At 45.8% G+C, this 19044-nt stretch overlaps 3 protein-coding genes across 4 annotated transcripts; 2 read left to right on the forward strand and 1 right to left on the reverse strand.

The window, feature by feature from the left end:
• The first annotated feature begins 263 nt into the window (after positions 1-263).
• On the forward strand, positions 264-4783 carry LOC125539816 (disease resistance protein RPM1-like). Its single transcript, XM_048703332.1, has 4 exons — positions 264-518; positions 880-957; positions 1517-1930; positions 2980-4783. The coding sequence occupies exons 3-4, from the start codon at positions 1522-1524 to the stop codon at positions 4500-4502; spliced, it is 1932 nt and encodes a 643-aa protein (XP_048559289.1). The 5' UTR covers positions 264-518; positions 880-957; positions 1517-1521; the 3' UTR covers positions 4503-4783.
• A 2633-nt stretch (positions 4784-7416) lies between these two features.
• LOC125539817 (protein CutA 1, chloroplastic) lies at positions 7417-11154 on the forward strand. 2 transcript variants are annotated; one of them, XM_048703334.1, is made up of 6 exons: positions 7417-7615; positions 8233-8318; positions 8608-8670; positions 9658-9689; positions 10630-10724; positions 10850-11154. In XM_048703334.1, exons 1-6 carry the CDS (start codon positions 7443-7445, stop codon positions 10932-10934), a joined length of 534 nt encoding a protein of 177 aa, XP_048559291.1. In that variant the 5' UTR covers positions 7417-7442; the 3' UTR covers positions 10935-11154. The 2 variants fall into 2 exon arrangements, with proteins under 2 accessions (XP_048559291.1, XP_048559292.1); XM_048703335.1 differs by having other exon boundaries at positions 7438-7615; positions 8217-8318.
• A 1216-nt stretch (positions 11155-12370) lies between these two features.
• Positions 12371-13903, reverse strand: LOC125539818 (thioredoxin-like protein CXXS1). The gene is made up of 3 exons (XM_048703336.1): positions 13626-13903; positions 13126-13248; positions 12371-12826 (listed from the first exon to the last, which is right to left on the reverse strand). The coding sequence occupies exons 1-3, from the start codon at positions 13737-13739 to the stop codon at positions 12644-12646; spliced, it is 420 nt and encodes a 139-aa protein (XP_048559293.1). The 5' UTR covers positions 13740-13903; the 3' UTR covers positions 12371-12643.
• Between the last annotated feature and the right edge of the window lie 5141 nt (positions 13904-19044).

The raw sequence follows: 19044 nt of genomic DNA on the forward strand, positions 1-19044 counted from the left end.
GGCCGCTATCCTGACGCCCACCGACCATGACCGTAGAGAAAACCCACGCAACAACCACAAGTTGCCTCTCCAAAACGACGCCTTCAAGAATATCACGACGTAGACGTCGTCATGACCCACTGCAGAAAAAATGGTTCTTGCCCGACCAGCTTGTCTTAAACGAGTACTAATGAATCAAAAGCTTTAGAGGCACGACTTGACCTGCGAGAATTAAGAAAAGAACAAGTTGATCGTGAGAAAGAGACGGGAGATACAGCAGGTCGCCATCGCTCACTGAATGATTGCAGTAGTAGCTCCATTGCTCGCATCTTGTTCCACCTCTCATCTCGCTCTCCCCTCGCCCACCACCACCAGCCGCCTCCACTGCCACCGATGAAGCTCCAACCATCGCCCAATATGCCGTGTACAGCTCCGTCCCTGGCATGAATCAGTTTCACAACCCGGTTCAGTCTTGCTCTCGTCCACTGCAGATCAAGCTGCTCCCTCGACTCCGCTGCAGATCCCGTAGTTTCCATCAGGTACTCTGTTCTGAGCCAGAGAGTTCAATCACACGTACAGTAGTAGTTTCTCGTAATCCCACGGCTTCATGTCTTCCAAATAAGCTTTAGCTTTGGATGCTTGCCTGCAGTTTTGCTAGAGAAAAGGTTTCGCCTGTCATGCGTTCGACAGATTGTCCCACCGCCAACTAGAGGCCGAGACCGGCTGCCAAAATGGTCAATCTTATTGTACTACTAGTAGTATGCACAGTACAGTGATCTCACCCTGTTCTTGCCTCTAGTGAATCTTGTGCATCTTAAAAGTCGAAGCTCTTAACTGCGCCTGCATATGTGTCCTTGCCTGCATAGTCTGATGTTCGACTTCTCTCTTCTTATGCTGCAGAATTGATCGCACTGGTCGTTCATTCGGCATGTAAGCGCCGTCCTGCTCCATAGGCCACACACTACAAGTCTCTACAAGGTGAGTATTGGTTAGCTGATGATGTGAACCACCGGCATCAAAAGTTACCCTTTCGAAAGATAACTCTTGCCCTCTAGTTTATCAAATGTGATAAATTAACTTGTATTAAATCTGCGACAATTAATATGGATCGGAGGGAATAGATAAATGGGTTAATTGGATTCATGCCACTACAGCTTTCATGACTTGGAAATATGCCATTACAAAAACCAAACTTGGAAATATGCCACTACAACTTTCCTATACCTCTACATATGCCATTTTCTTCAATACGTGACCAAATACTGCCCATATACCTGACTGATGCTCTGCCCAAATTATCCCCTCCTCTGCTGCCTACTCTCTCTCCTCGGCCTCGCCTACCCAACGCCGCCGCGAGCTCCGCTCAGCCTAGATGCGCACGCACCACTCGCCAGCTAGCTAGATGTACCTCACCGACAAGCATGAGCCAAGGGGCCAAGGGGTATAAACTACTATTTATTCATGCATGAGCTAATTCGGTTAATTCTAGATGGCTTTTCTACTCTGTCATGTAACATGCATTATCTTTGCTGAACAGCTCAAATGGCCGAGGCTGTACTTCTTGCTGTGACGAAGATTGGTTACATTTTAGGAGATGAAGTCATCAAGGCCATCATATCTGAGCTCTCCGTAAAAGTTACTAATCTGAAGGAACTGCCGGTAAAGGTTGAGCAAATAAGAAAGCAACTGACTATGATGAGTAATGTAATAATGCAGATAGATACTGTATACCTCATTGACAAAGGTGTCAAGAATTGGATTGGGGAAGTCCGCAACGTGGCCTACCATGTTGAAGATGTAATGGATAAATATTCATACCATGTACTTAAACATAAGGAACAAAGTCGCCTGAAGAAAATATTTAAAGGAAAAGATTATGCAGTTTTCAGTCAAATTGCGGATGAGGTAGTTGTGGTAGAGGAGGAGATTGAGCAAGTTATAAAGTTGAAAGAACGGTGGTTGCAACCCTTCCAGCTTGTCCCTGACCCACTTACTGAGATGGAAAGACGGTGGTCCCAGGACAGCTTCCCTGAATTTGTCAAAGATCAAGATCTAGTAGGAATTGAAGAAAACAGGATATTGCTGACCAGATGGCTGGACACCGAAGAGACGGAGAACAATGTGATAACAGTATCAGGCATGGGCGGGTTAATTTCTTGATTTGAAAGCTGATCGTGCGGTAGACATGATCCGGCACATTGCTGCTGTTAAACCTATGAACGACTCGGAGATAGATGCGCTTGGGGTTAGGGTTCTTGATGGCTTGTGTGCCGATCTTGACCCTGCACTACACGAGACGGAGGAGGGCACCATTCCTGAGGTGTCTCTTCATGTAGACGAGCCCGAGGCACTAGAAGCAGAGAATGACTGTGCTGATCGGGCTGATGGTCTCCCTAAGCCAAAATGGACGTGGAAACGGAAGGTTTATCCCGTCTCGGCAGCACGTAGGAGTGCTAGGATCCGCACTGCAAAAAAAATTCATGATGAATTATGAGAGGCATTTTCTGGAATAGCAGAGGTCTTAGGGACTTGGCTAAAAGAAGATTTCTAGCGGAGGCTTCTCTCGAACATCATTTGGATTTTATTGCATTGTCGGAAACCGGAAGAAGCAACTTCACTTCACAATTTCTTGCCACTTTGTCCGGGGGGGGGGGGGGGGGGTTTTTGGACTGGCATTGCCTCCCCCTCGAGGAAGATCCGGTGGGGTTTTTACTTGGGGTTTAAGTGCGAAACGTTGGAAGTTTGGAGTGTAGTTTTGGGGGATTTTGGCTGTCAGTTTCGAGTTTGAACTAAGGCAGATTGGGTTTGATTGGACTTTGGTGGCGGTTGTACGAGCTGCGCAAACCAGATCTCAGCCAGGACCTTTTTGGCGGATTTGGTTCGTATTTGTGGTAACGACATTCTCCCCCCTTTGGGGGGGGGGGGGGGGGATTTCAACATTATCCATTGGCAGCATGTTGTCTTCAAGACAAAAATTAGATGTTTATAAACAAACGTACAATCAGCTTGGACACGAGTTGTCAAACAATGATCATGTCCGAGCAATTTTAAATCTGAGCTACCATGACCTTTCAGACGATCTCAGAAACTGCTTCTTGTACTGCAGTCTCTTCCCTGAAGACTACCCCATGTCACGTGACAGCCTTGTGAGGCTGTGGGTTGCAGAAGGCTTTGTGCCGAGTAAGGGAAAGAACACGCCAGAGATGGTAGCTGAGGGAAATCTCATGGAGCTGGTCCACCGCAATATGCTTGAGGTGGTGGAGTATGATGAGCTTGGCAGGGTCAGCTTCTGTAAGATGCATGATATTATGCGTGAACTGGCTAGTTCTGTTGCTAAAGAAGAGAGATTTGCTTCAACAGATGATTACGACACGATGATGGATATTCGTCGTCTGTCATCATGTGAATGGAAAGAGGACACTGCACGGAAAGCTGAACTTTCACATCTTCGAACAGTAGTGTCAGTAATTCCATCCTCGCCTGACATGCTATCATCAATTTTATCTGCATCGAACTACCTTACTGTTCTTGAGCTGCAAGACTCTGAAATAACTGAAGTGCCAAAATCGATTGGGTCTCAGTTCAATCTGCGTTACATCGGGTTACGGCGCACCAAGGTCAAGGCACTTCCGGACTCTATTGAGCATTTGTCTCGCCTCCACACCCTCGACATCAAGCAAACCAAAATAGAGAAGCTACCACGAGGGCTTTTCAAGATCAAGAAGCTGCAGCATCTTTTCGCCGATAGATATGTTGATGAGAAGCAGGTGGAGTTTCGGTACTTTAATGGAATGCAAGCACCTAAAGAGCTGTCGAACTTGCAAGAACTGCAAACTCTTGAGACCGTGGAATCCAGCAATGACCTGGCCGAACAGCTGCAGAAATTGATGCAACTAAGAAGTCTGTGGATTGATAACATTAGTGCCGCTGAGTGTGCAAATCTGTTTGTTACCCTTTCAAATATGCCGCTTCTTTCAAGCTTGCTTCTTTGTGCAAGGGGTGAGAATGAGGCACTTTGCTTTGAGGCTCTCCAGCCAAGGTCTACAGATCTACACAAGTTGATTATCAGAGGGAAATGGGCCAAGGGGACACTAAATTGCCCGATATTTCTGAAGCATGGGACACATCTCAAGTATCTAGCTCTAAGCTGGTGTCACCTTGTGGAAGATCCACTGGAGATACTTGCGCGGCACATGCCGAACCTCACGTATCTGAGACTTAACAACATGCATGGTGCAAATACTCTGGCTCTTTCTGCAAATTCCTTTCCAAACCTGAAGACACTTATCTTAACGTGCATGCATGATGTCAGTGAGCTAAACATCAGTGACGGCGCTCTTCCATGCGTTGAAGGTCTGTATATCATCTCGCTACCGAAGCTTGACAAGGTCCCTCAAGGCATTGAATCCCTTCGCGCCCTTAAGAAGCTCACGCTGCAGTGCTTGCACAAGGATTTCAGAAGTCAATGGGACACCAACGGAATGCATCAGAAGACACTGCATGTTCCAGAGGTTCGTGTCTAGATGCAGCAGGTCGGTTCTACCTGCAATGTTTGTCTTGGATGGTGCATCTGTCATTCACAGTCGTGTGGTACATTTAATCATTCCAGTAAAATTTGTGATTATTCATACCATCAGCAACATTTTACAGTGCTTATATGTGTAACATATTTACTCAAAGTTTGGTTTCCATTGCCTTCTAGTGGCCCCCATCTGGTTTTATGTTGTTAAAGTCATATGTGCTAGTACTGATTTCATGTAATGATATGTATCATTCTTATAGAACACCTTCTGTGAATAATCCTGTCAAACATTTCATCTTATATGTGGATATATCTTGATCTTTGTCACTGTATGACCCTATGGTTTGATTCACCAAGAGGTATTGCACTGTCATTTCAGCAGCTGATGCATGTGTGTGTTTTCCTGATTAGGTGCTCAAATTTCAGATTAACAAGATCTAGAGTTAGTATCATTTTTTAGCAGCACTTATGTGTCTTCCACGGGAGTTTGGGTCCTCCTGTTTGAAGGAGACAGACTGGTATCATTTTGGTTCATCTTGATATGATGTCGGATACTCTAGGGAGAAGTAACACAAAGTGGTATATGCATTTTATGAACATGTCCTCTATGTTGACAATATGATGCGGAAAACAGTTTTCCTGGACATGAATACCTCATCTTGTGAGATTAATTGATATCAGGGGAAATTGCAGTCGGAAATGTCAATGTGGGTATGTTGTTTCCTGCCCCGGTTAAGTCCCTGCTTCAGAGGCCAAGAGCCAGAGCTTGGTCGAAGTAGAGCAAGTGTGTTTTGCTGCCATATTTTAGAGGACACAAGGATCGAAAACTTGCAATAGCAATGCAATATCTGTCTTTTCATGACAGTTATGGTGGTCTGCATTTGATCATCTTGGTATTGTTTGAGTAAATCGGTTGAATTACACGAAACCGTGTGGTACAGTTAGTGGTTGGGGACAGTTATTCGCAACACCTGGTGAACCGAACCTATTAATCCACACCCTTTCTTGCTCTTTTGCCTTTCTTCTTTGGATGATAGGGTAGCTTGCAGTTTTGTTCATGCTGCAGTCAGTGGCTACTCACATGTTGCATTGATCCACAGCAGAACAGCCTGCATGCAGTTGGCTCCGGCCACTGCCGACGTCTGCGATTTTTCTTCAGCTTGTAAGTTATGTACCATAGTACCAGTGCCAACGGGGCGACCGCCGTTCCCACTCCAACTGAGTATCATTAGAACTTTGCCAGACGCGTGAAGTGGTCGTTCGACCGAAAACCCGCATTATGGCCAGCGCACGGCCTGTCGTCGGCCACCACGACCGCTAAAACCGAGAGAAGCAAAATCAAGCATCAGCTACAGCTAGTATAACGAGAAGCCAAAACTCATGTTGTATCCCTACCTGAACCCGCCATAAGGAGAACCACAAGCAGAAGCTAGTTAAGTTGATAAGTCAGGGGGCTATTGCCCCCCCCCCCCCCTCCCCAATTGTATATCTTCGACATTTTTTTATGTTTCAGCATTTAAATAGTAAGAAAAGGACACATTTCAATCTCGAATTAATCACTCGGTTTGAATTATAACCCTTATCTTCGAAACCGGGCGTATTGCACCCTCCACTTACCACAACGTTTAAAAGACAACCCTAGTCCCGTTTTTGGGCTGGTCAACCAGTCTTGACTAAAGCCAAAGCTGACTGGTGGGTCAGAGCAGCTCGGGGCTGGAGATGGCTTGGGGGTGCAGCGCGTGCGGCCGGTCTACGGTCGTCGCCGGCGGCGGTGGGCCTTGGCGATGGAGGAGTCCCAGGCAGCGGCGACAGGGGACTGGGGGTCGGGCTCGGAGTTGACTCAATCGAGATGAGAGAGAGGGGTGGGTTTAGATACTGCTTCACGTGAACCGGTTTAGCCCAGGCATGCGCATCTACTTTTATTTGGTCTATGCTGGTGCAGTGAGATGGTTGGGTGCCCTTGAAGACGCATGTGTTACGATTTCCAGATTGTCCAAGCTGTAAGCGCGATGATAGAGCACACACCAATCTACGGACTGGTTGGTGACGTGTGAGAAGCAGCAATCCACTAGTCGATGAACCCAACAGTGTCGCCGGGTGAAGCAATGGTGAGGCGCCACCAGTATAATCTCTCGTGCCAAACAATACGAGAAGCAACACATCCAGAGACTAGATGGTTGATGGTTTCGTCCTCTTGGTCAGATAGGATGCAAGACTAAATGTGAGGTAGTCCATGGTGAGCAAGCCTCTCAGCTGTCCAACACCTGTCCAGGCTCACTAGATAGAGGAAGAACTTGACGCTCAGGGGAGCCCAAGGGTTCCATATGAATTGTTAGTGAGGCGTCATAGTGGAGCCATGAAACAACGCAAGGTAGCAAGACTTGACAGTGCAGGAAGTGTTGTCCGTCCATCTTCATTAGATGCTGTCAGAAGTTAGGGATAGAAAGTAGCCTCGTAGGCGTCATCAAATGTCGATGTATTGGACCCTAGCAGCCTGGCGGACCCATGCCACCATTGATGTCTTGAATCCACACTAGGTGGTGCTTGCACTGCCGCTTCAGCACCAAGTTAACCAGGTCAGGTGCGAGCTCGGTGATGAATTGGCTATCAAGCCAATGCCAATGGTCTTTTCAGAAGTGGCAGGTGCGGCTGTTCCCAAGGGTCCACGTGATGAAAGCACGGAAAATTTGTCGCACCTTGGGGTCGGGGGAGGGATTGGTTAATAAAATATTGTTGATTTATTTGAATTTACGTCAACTTTGGTTAATAGTATGATGTTGACCGAAAATACAAAAATAATATATTGTATATATGCCGTATTTACCGAGAGCCATACTACTTTACCGAGCCGAATTAACTTTTTTTTAGGCAACTGAACCGAATGCAAGACGCCACTACAACCAGCCCACCCCCAGCCAAGTGGGGCCACGAATAATAGAAGATGCCACTCTTCCCCACTCCACTCCGAGCCCTATTCTCCCCCGGCACCGCCGCCTCCTCCACCTCCGCGCTGCCGCCGCCCCGTCGACCGCCGCTCGCGGGAGCCCTCCTCTTCCTCAGCCTAGGAGCCGTAGCGGGTTGCGCCCTCTCCACCCGCCGTCTCCCCTTCCTCCGGTAATCCACACCCCTCTCTCTTCCCCCCTCCCTCTGCCCTCAACTAACAATTCGTGCCTAGATTCATGGGATTTCGCAAAAAAGGCTGCGCCGGTTGGTTGTGAGCGTGTAGCGTATTTAGCTCCTCTGTTTGCTAGCTCGTAGGCTAGTTGTGTAGCTGCAACCCCGTCGATGAGCCTGGAAATAACCAATCAGGCAATCACGCGCGCTTCAATTTTACAATCCTTCATGGATTGCTGTTACCTAAAAGTCTGAAACCTGTGTCCCGCTCTGCTTGGCTGGATAAAACAATGTTTGTCTATGAAAGATAACACGGAGAACCAATGGACTGCAGCGTTACTTCAGTGAACTGGTACTCCCATATGTTTCCAACCATTAGTTCTGGTCCATACTTCTGCAAAATCATCGCACAGATTTTCAGATAAAAATTATGTGTTTCTGTGCTTGACTAATGCTAATAATTTGATAATCTAGAAGTAGTACTACATTAATATTTACAACACTGTGATTTCTATGTGAGCCTGTGGTTATTTTGTTTCTCCTAATGTAGAATGTTTTTTTTGACCCGTAATGTGGAATAGTTGGTATAATCAATCATCAGTTCTGAAACTTTACAGGGCAATAAGCTCTGCTCGAATGGAGTCTACTTCCACGACCGTACCTTCCATTGTTGTGTATGTGACAGTTCCGAATCGGGAAGCAGGTACTTTACCCATGCTGTTGGTCTTTTTTTATTACCTTTGCATGCTACCATTGCCATTAATTAATCACAGATACACGCCATACTATCAGTTGACCAACTGAACTTACTTCCACATCTGATAGTGCATTTGAGTTACATTTGAGCTATGTTGTTCAATGGTCCAATTATAGATGGCTGTATGGTATTGTTTTGGCGAGATTGATCTCTTTCTTTAAGCAGCACTAAGAAATCTAAAATGGCTGTTTTTTTTCTTTTCAATAATCTTATTATTATTTTTCCTTTGCTGCAGGCAAAAAGCTATCAGCAAGCATTATCAGTGAGAAGCTTGCTGCTTGTGTGAACATAGTGCCTGGTAGGAACTGTGTTCTCTCTCTCTCTCTCTCTGTTTATTCTGTGCTGCTAGACACTCAAATGTAGTAGATTCTTTTTTTGTTTTTTGCGTGGAATAGTTGATTCCTGTCAACTGACCATCTTCTACAGTAGTTTTCAGTTATCATTTGAACCTCGTCATCTCTTCCAGTTTCCATACATATCCCATGTTGTGCACGTTAGCAAATTGGCTTCTCTACCCCTTGCCTTGAATCAAATGTCATCACTCATCAGTGGACCAGGATGACCATTAAACATCTGAGTTTTCCAAAATGTGACACGGCTAGTCATGTGGCTGTGTACATCATCATTTGGCCTGTCAGGTGCAGCATCGTGAAATCACCACTGTTGGAACTAAACTTGATGAAAGGTATTCAATTGACGAAACTTATGGGGTCTCAACTGTCAAGTGAAAATCATGGTGAAAATGAAGGGCTGAAGGGAACTATCTTAATAATTATAGAAGTAGGGATTAGCGATGGTATTAGAGATGGAGTATAAACTATAAACATGTTATGCTTGATAGCCAACTCTACCTGGTCAATGATAAAAAATATTTATATGATAGAGCAACTTTCTGTAGAGGTTCAACATAATTACTGTTTGAGATTTTCTACTTGAATTAACCACAAACGTCTGACCATCATCAAGATCTTCAAGATCCCTTTAACAGTAGACCATAGTGAACTGGACTAGTTGTGGACATAGTGATGTGTGGGCAAGTTGACACATGGGTGACTTTCTTGTTTGTGTAGAACATATGGGTGCAATGATTACGAAATCTTTTATCAAATTGTACTCTTTACTAACAATAAAAATATGCATTAAACTGATGGATATGCATTTGGCCATCAACAGGTAAGCTACCTCATCTTCTCACGATTTCTGTTGTATGTGGCTTACTGAGAAATCTTCTTTTCAGTCATCATCATATCATATCATCTTATTTGATGATCGTTTCTGTTTCCAGGAATTGAATCTGTTTACTGGTGGGAGGGAAAGGTACATTTCTACTGATGCTTTCCTGGCCTGGCTAATTTGCAGTGCCTGTTATTCATTCAACGCTTTTCACCATGAAACGAGAGAATTTCTGGACCATGGTCCACCCACACCTATGCTCGGCGTCGTTAGATGTAACACTACTACCATGTGGATACTAGATACGGGTCAGGTTAGGATTCAAGATTTGTAGATTATGCTAATTCGGACATCCGGTCCACCACCAGCTCCATGTGTAGGTCTGTGCACACTCGCCCTTTTTTGAACTACGTGGCTGGCACAGTGCGCTAAACTACTCTAGCATATGAGCCCAACCCTGAGATTGTTTAAAAACAATCTTATCACCAGCTCCTTGTCCTGCGCTAATGCTGACATTTTTAAAGTTTGTCTGCGAGGGTCACCAGAGGTCAAACGTTTTAGACACTGCATCACATGGCGAAACATTGAAAGTGCATTTAGGTACTTACATACATGCTTTTCAACAAGATAACAACAAAAAGCAGACACCTTAAACAAACTGCTTAGGTCCCAATATACTAAAAATGATGGCATGCAAGCCATAGCGCCCTGGTTGTTGTGCATAAGGCGTGCAACAAAAATCTTAAATGGTCATACCGCATGGGGGACAGGATTGTGCACAACGACGCATCCCTCCTATTTTATTCCCCTATACGGAGTATCTCTCACCATGTAGTAGGTTGATTAAAAAAACCAGAGACCTGATAATCAGTGGTTGATGATTCCTGCCATATGCTAGGAGGGCAGAATGTCACATATCTCAAGAAATGGTGTGAGGCGATGGATGGTACCGAGCGTGGGTGCCGGTGGACCATGGTCTAGAGCCACATTTCTAACCATGAAACTCCTTTACATGGGATGTCTTACCAATCCATTACAAAAGTACATATATTTAGTAGCTCTCCACAACCTGTTGATTCCTCAGGTGCAAACCGATGCTGAAGAGCTGCTCATCATCAAGACCAGAGAATCTCTTCTAAACGCCTTGACTGAACATGTGAAAGCAAACCATGAGTATGAGTAAGTTCTGTCCTTTTTTATCAAGCTTGGTCTATTTGTTGGTACAGAGTATGGACCAGCAAGTTATAATCAAACATGTTGTCTGTCCTGAACGGAGGTTTGTACTGTCTGATCTTTCCATGCAGTGTTCCTGAAGTCATCGCGCTGCCCATCAGCGGAGGTAACCTCAAGTACCTGGAGTGGCTCAAGAACAGCACCAGGGAGAAGTGATCTGGCTAGAGCTTTCCATGGACCTCATCTGTGAGTAGAGTACCTAGTGGTGTGGATTGTGGAGTGTCTGTTCTGGTTTGAGACGCCGAGCTTGTTCATAAAGACTTTAGTAGCCTCTCTGCCTCGATGGCGTTGCCGTGACAAATCGGTCGATCTGTACTGTCTCCTAGGGTCAAATAAAATTCAGAAGCGTGTAGCGTCGAGACGATTGCACATGAAATCCTCACTTGGCGCCTGCGGATTATCTCATCATTCTTTTCATCTAATCTCTTAAAAAAACATACATACTAGGTATTTTTTTGTCATGAAACTGTACTTGTGTTCCAAAGGGGGAATAGGAGCTGAAGGACATGGGCGTCATTTGAGCTGAAGGAGTAACAGTCAAGTATGATTGAGAAGGGAAGTTAAAGAAGCTACAGTACCCTAACTTCCCTTCTTTCTATTCATATGATTAAGGCTAAAATGAGTCAAATTAATTTGTAAATTGATGATCTACTGTGTACATTTATTGTAGTAATTACACACAAATAAGTTGATGGTGAAATAAAATTAATTTTAAACTATTATATCTACTGTAAATATCAACAGTAAACAACTTGCTAACTACCTACTAACAGTCTCTAACTTTATTTTTTCATTTTACACTGGGCTAGCACTGTAGCACCATGACTTTCTTCTCTATGCTAGAGGATCCAGTTCGTAGTACTTGGCGTATGTTGGAAAAAGAAGAGAGAAACGATGCGCGCTTTACCTCGTCGCTAAGCTACGAGAGTTCCATGTAAAAAGAGTAGAGATCTATCAGTAATCAGTAGGGTAGGCAACTGACACGAGTTTGCCGACCACTCCTACTACTGATGATTGCCTGATGGCTAGGCAGTAGGCACGGCAAGAGAGTTATCGATGCTGAGGACACCGTCACTGTGTGGTGTGTACCACAGTTATAAAAAGTCTCTCCAATAATGTATCCTCTTTTGGCTTTCTCTAATATAAGCCCTTTTACTTTGGAATGATAGTACTAGAGTATCTGCAGGCTGCACCACTGAGCTGAATCCGACATGTGGCTGGTCTGGTCTGGAGATCTGGTCACATGATGCGCTGGGCCGGCAACAGGCTTGCAGTTTTGTTCATTCCAAGGTGGTTAGGTTCAGTGGGAATCTGCCTACTGATTCAGATGCACCCCTACATTAAAATACTGATTCAGATGCACTTGTACCAACACCGAGATCGATAATATGATCCTACCTACCCACCCACATTGGCACATAGCTAACAAGATAGCAGTAGCAGCTGCTTAAATAATAAATAATCAGAGAAAGTTCAGTATAATAACCAAATCATCTGGGTATCTGCACTTTTGTGGTGCCGCAAAGATCACCCCAGAGAGAAGAACTCTCAGCTCACTGGTAACAAGGGGAGCAAAGAAGAGCAAGCACCTGTCAGACAGTCCCACACACACAACTGTATTAACGGGCAAGTGTGCGCACAATACACTGAACCATCATATTTTCAACCCAAAAACAAGCACACACGCATGTACTACTAATCGACAACAATTAACCTTAGCCAGTAGCCAAGTCACACGCCCTACTCCCCTCTAGCGGGAAGGGGCACACACATCAGATCAGATCAGATCGGATCAGATTCAGAGTCACACACACACCGGAACCGAGCGAACAGCACTCGGAGAAGATTCAGAGACGGCAAAACCGCTATTTTTCGATGACTATGTCAGGGAGAGTGGTGACAGCAGAGCCGAGCGAATCGTCGTCGGAGGCGTCCACCATCTTGTGGAGCTCGTCCGGGTTGGCGCCGACGATCTTCTTCACCACCTCCTTGCCCTTGATGAGGAAGAAGGTGGGCATGGCCTTCACCCCCAGCTTGGAAGACACGCCCTGCATATACGCCCAGCACACATCGTTGAGGCTTTAGCTTAAAGTAGGCCACATGTTCAGAACAGATTACAAACTTGAGTAATTCTTGTTTATAGAGAAACGAGTATGCCATAATCTTTTGAGATAATTGACAAAACGTCAAGTCAATTTATCATTTGATTGAGTGAGTAGGTAGCCCCTCTCTGTTTCTCTGAAGAAAGTTCAGTCTAAATCTTGTTGTCGAAGAATGATGTGATACTATAAACAATAATAAGCCATGAGGGGAGAATAATTAGGGGAATGAATGAATGATTGGTTACCGGGACATCATCGACGTCGACGAAGAGGAAGAGCATGTCTGGGTGGGTCTGGGCGAGCTCCTCGAACTTGTAGTTCATGGACAGGGACGTGACGCACCACGACGCCCCAAAGTGAGCGGCGACCTGCACAACATGGAGGGATAATGTAACCAAAGCCACCTTTTAAGTCTACGTAAAAGAAAGGCAATTTGAGTGCAGAACACAGTAATCACAAGCCCCATGCATTCCTCATCAATTTGCAGGATTTTTTGTTTTCTGTATGTAAAAGGCACACGAGCAGCAGAAGAACAGGATGGAACACGCAAAGGCAGTTAATTATGCCGCAAGATCTCCGGCTATAAATGCGGGATTTCGAGGATCCACGGCGCGAAAACGCCGAGAATCCGGGCTCAGAGAATTGAACGGAGTATGAACAAGAAATTGGGCCGAGAGAAGGGCGGCAAAGAGTTGGGGGAAGAAGGAGGAGGAGGAGGAGGAGGAAAGATGAACCGGGGACGCACAGTGCGGCCTTCGTTGGCGGCCTGGGTGGTGAAGAGCTCCCAGGCGGCCTCCTTGTCCACCTTGACCACCCTGCAGCTGCCCACCTCCCGCGGCCGCTGGATCTCCACGTCCATGCCGCCGCCGCCTCCCTCCTCTACCTCCTCCGGCAACAAGAACAACAACAACAAGAAGGAAATCACAGGCTGTCTGTCCCGAGAGAGAAAAGGCAAGGAGGCAAGGAAGGAAGTGGCAATCCACTACGGCCTACGGGCTGCGCTCACATCAGATAAGCCGCACCGCGCAGCGCACAGGATTATATTCCGCGGCTGCGCGCCGGGTCCGGCCCGGTCCCGCCTCGCTTTGTCCGCTTCCGATATTTATTTGTTTGAGGCCTCTATTTGTTTTACTACCAACTAGCAGGAACAATGACCCCAGTACTAGTATAGCAGCTACGCAGATCGTGAAAGGGCGTCCCAACTCCAACACACGACCTTAAAAACGTCCGTTTTATCTGAATTTTATCCGTTTGAATAGGACAATGAAATGGCGTCCAATCGTTTTTTTGAATGCGCTGGCCGTGCGCCTAACACGCCAACACATCTCGTCCGGTCGCCTGGAATATTTTGCAAATGAAATTTTACCACCACGGCGTAGTTCATGCCAGTGGCCGTCATACATATGCGAGCCTGCAAACTGATCAACCCATCGAGTTTCCGCGTCGGCAACAAATCCAGAGGCCGGCACACCTGCCAGCCTTCAAAATGAACAACCTTCAAGTTTTCTCGCCGGCAACAAAGTTAGCGGCCGGCATACTTGCCGGCCTTCAAAAAGAGCGGTCATAGTCCATGGCCGAGTCCTTCCTAGTTCATGGCGTCTCGGTCAAACATCTTCTTTTGCTGGCTCTCGAACCAACTTCTTCTCTTCGGGGACATGTTGGTCACATCAACGCTCATGGTTACTAGCGCCACCTCTTTTGCCTTGGTGTCGCATTGGTGGCCTCGGTCGCGAGCTTCTTCGTTTGGACGACCTCCTCCATGTCGAGCTTCCTCCTCTTGGTGGCCTCCTCCATGTCAAGCTTCTTCGTTTGGAGCTCCAAGTATATCTTTCATTTGCTCCTCCTTTCCTTGTCGCTTCCTCTCGCCCCTTACTTCCTTTTGAGTCATCATGTCGTGCAAAGTTTCTTGCAAGGCGATAGATGCCGCATCACGCTTCTCGACCTTCGAGTTGGTCTGGCCCCTCGGCCTCTTCAACACATCTCCAATCCCAGCCACGGCCGCCGGCCCTCCTTTCTTCTTTGGAGCAACATATTGATCTTTGAACTTGGGGCAATCTTTGATGAGCGACCAACAATGGGTGTGAGTGAATGGCTTGTTTTTATGCCGGGCCTTGAAGGCTTCCAAAGATTGGAATGCCAGCACAATCAAAGAGAAGGCCACAAATGTAATAGCGAAGGACACAAGATGCAACAAATATGAACATGGCATAGCAACAAAATAGGAGAGGTCATATCAAGTCACCCACGCCAAGACCACTCACGGGACGATGCTCTCAAGCACAACACAATACTGTTGCATTCTTTTTGAATGAACCCCCATCTCTTTTGGATTGACTTGATGCCACGGTCGCTCGCAAACTTGTAGGACGCAAACTTCCTCCGCTCATGAAAGGTTGTATGAACTCTTGTCCAAAAAACGGATCCTTTTTGCTCGGCACCGGTCTTGGGATCTTGGCCTATCTCCATCCAACTCTCGCAAATCAATATGTCCTCTTGTTTGGTGTATGACCCCGTGCGAATGATTTGATTCCTTATTTGTGCGTCTGCTCTTTGGGTGAGCTCATCGATAAACAATGGCTTCTCCGCAATGTTGACCTCTTCTTCCTCATCTTCGCAATACATGCCCTCATCTTCATGCCATGAGTTGCCATGGTCGTCGGTCTCTTCTTCTTCATGGACACTGTAGTGGTCGGCACCATCTTGGCCTTGGGTCTCTTCGGGATCGAAGCCTTGGTCTTGCCCCTCGGTGTGGATGGCTTGGCCACGACCCTCGTAGATGAGTTCTCCATGGACGAGTTGTAGTCGGGGCCGTCAGCCGCCGGCGTCAGGATTAGCATTTCGTCGAACAGGTTGCACGCGCCGGGAAGGTTGGTCGTAGGAATCGACCGGGGATGCTTCCTTTGCATCCCGTCAGATGACTGGCCAGCGCCACTGTACCCAAGCGTGGTGTTATACCTGGGCATATCTCGGCTGGGCCGAGCCAAAAAATAGCCCGGTGCTAAAAACCCAGGCCCGAGCCCGGCCCGGCCTGACCGCCAGGCCTACTAAATCGGGCATGAGCCCGGCCCAAGCCCAAGCCCAAAAAAGCCCGACATGATCTGGTCGGCTCGGCCCGACTACGGCTAAAAATTCTATTTTTCACAAGCCCGAGCCGGGCCTGATCTGCCCGTCGGGCTCAACTTCTAGGCCCGAGCCCGGACTAGTGGCACACTCGGGTTTCGCCCGGCCTGGGATTTTCGGGTCGGGTCGGGTCGAGCCATCCGGGCCGGGCTTCTCATGGCCAGGTATAGGTGAGGTCGATGACGACCGGATGGGCGTAGGTGTGGCCGGCGTGATCACGCTGCCGTCCGACGACGTGGAGAACTAGGTTTGAGCGTGCTGCGGCGGCAGATGAAAACCGGGCGTCTTCGATGTTATGGAGAGCTCGACGACTGGTACTACGGAGGACGAACGACCGGCGAGCCTGTGCTCGTCGCGGCCATGGTGGCGGCGAAGAGAATGGCTGGCTCGGGTCGGCACAACCCTAACATGATGAGGGCATGCGTTGCCACTGCCTGCATGGCCTTGGCGATAATGGCCTCGTTGTGGTCGACAATGGCCTTTGTGCGGCGCGGCTTGCTACGCGGCCGCGGCGTCGGCGACATAGTCGGTATCGTCTTTCTTCTCTGCCGCAACGGTCCGTCCGGCCCTCCTCTTGGCCGATTCAATGTCGAGACGGGCGACCTTGGTCGTTGTCCGTTATTCTCAAACGAACGCGGTCGAATCATTTAGAGCCGTGCCTTGGAGTTGGAGTTGGCCTGATGTGTGTCGACCACACAAAAGATATGGCGGTAGAAAACAAAACCTGTGACTTAGGGAGGGTGGCAATGGCATGTCGACGGAGATGGCTGTCTCATTCGCGGAGCGGGAAAAAGGAATGGCTATCAGGTGAGAAGTAGCTTTAAAATAGCACCAGCAGCAGCGTCACATGGCCTTTGGCTGGCCAAATAGCAGGAGAGAACGGGCAGCTTGGGAGATCCGCGTCACGGTGCACCGGTTAGTGGTGACGCTAGGTAGCCTCTGGAATCTAGCTCGCTCGCTCGCTCGCTCGCCGCTTGATTTGGAGCTGGCCAAACTGCTGGCCGAGGCCCGAGAGGGTATGCTAGATTGTTTGTTTGTTTGCCACAACACTCTTATAGTTAGCCTCTCTCCGCTGTTATTTCTAGACTCTTCTAATGGGATACTGCTAGCACATGGTTTTGTGCGCTTCTTCTTCTTCTTCCCTTGTCGTCACCATCAGGCAATGCGTGTGCGTGCTTGCTGTATTCTCCTATGCACCAATACTTTGGGCTGTCATATACTTTTATAGAAAAACCTGGAATTTACCCAATTAATATGAACCATCCATTTCGTGTCATCTGATGGTTAGTACTACTCCTATTATCTCTTGAAAGGCAAGATATGGAGAACAATCTTGCAGGAGATATATGAACCTTTTCTTTCCGGATCTGTTTAGGACACATCTAGATGTGATATAGTTATGTCACATCTAAACTGACGTCCACTTTGTTTGTGGTTTATTTTTTTGTCCTAGTTTTTTTTATTTCTTGTTGCTGCATTATATATTTATGGGAGTTTAGATGTGACATCCTTAAAAAACATCTAGATGTGAATTAGACAAACTGTTTCCTTTATATGCAAATACAGAAATAAATCATTTCGGCATTGAAACATGGTGCGAAACTAGAGAATATATCATGCATAGTGCAACAGTTTTCATGCCATTTGTCTATGTGCCACGTCTCCGCCATTAATACCCACGAGGTGCCACCCCTCCCTCACTCGTAACATAGTACTAGATCATGACACACGCTTTGCTGCGTGGTTCTTCCGGCGTGAGTGAAGTCTCGTCTATTTATTTTCTATGTGGTTTTATTACAGTATTAGTTAATTATCTTTCATAGTATTGTTGATCATAGGTTAAATTGTTACTACATAATGAAATGTGTCGACCAATCAAGTTAGATGAGCTATCTGTCATCAGCCTCTTGCATGCATTGCAAAGGACAAAGCCATCATCTTTTGGTATAAATTCAAATACTCCTTCTGTTCCATAATATAGTATATATAATTTTTTTAAAGTGAAAGTTTGTGAACTTTGACCAAGTTTATAGAGAAAACTATCTATATCTATAATCCCAAATATCTAAAATATGAAAATACTTCTTATAATGAATCTAATGATATATGCTTGGCATTATAGATGTAAATGTTTTTCTAAAAAAACTTGGTCAAAGTTTGTTTCATTTGACTTAAAATATATGCACTACATTATGAAATTGCGAGAGTACTCAATTCCGCTCTAGGGAGCATTTGGTCATGTTTACCGATTATTTTTTGTAATGATAAAAATTATTTAAAAAAATCAAACATGCACATATTCATGTATAAAATGCCAAAGTATTTCAATCTGTGTAAAAAAAAAACCAAGTTGGATGACAAATTTTTGACATTTCTCAACTACTTAGCTTTGTTTTTTCATTGATGAAAAACTATTGTTCCATCTCTCGTGAAAATTTTCATGCATGTTTTCAACACTAACATGGACATGAAAAGAAAATTAACATTTTCTAAAGTGGTTTGCTATTTGTTTTTAATTTACTATCATCAACAAATGCTCCCTAGAGCGAAAACGCCATGCCCATCTCCAGTTCAGCTATACAGTAGGTTGCCCTTCCTTTTAAGGCATGTGATGTTGTGGGTAGCTAGCAGGAAAATAAGAATCACATTGATGTTCTTATATACTGCATTTGTTTATTTTTACTTTGTATTAGATTTCTCTGAAGTCAAACTTTGTAAGGTCTAATTGAGTTTATATTTAGCAATATATTCCGCGATATATCTAACGATATTGTTTTTGTATTGTGCATGTTAATATTTTCTGAAAACTTGATCAACTTACACTGAGTTTGACTTAAGACAAAGTGTATATACGGAGGAAAAGGAAATAAGAGTATAATATACATATACTTTTCATTTGAGAGACACAATAACATGTACTAATATACATTCACATTTAAGCAATGGACGCATATTGAAAAATGGGCCAACAACTCTCCCCTCAGCCCTGAGCCACCAGAGGCAAGAAATTCAAGGGAGCTTAGTAACTAGAAAGATTTCTTGAG

This window comes from Triticum urartu, chromosome 2 (assembly GCF_003073215.2).
Source record: "Triticum urartu cultivar G1812 chromosome 2, Tu2.1, whole genome shotgun sequence".
In the NCBI taxonomy this organism is placed as follows: domain Eukaryota; kingdom Viridiplantae; phylum Streptophyta; class Magnoliopsida; order Poales; family Poaceae; genus Triticum; species Triticum urartu.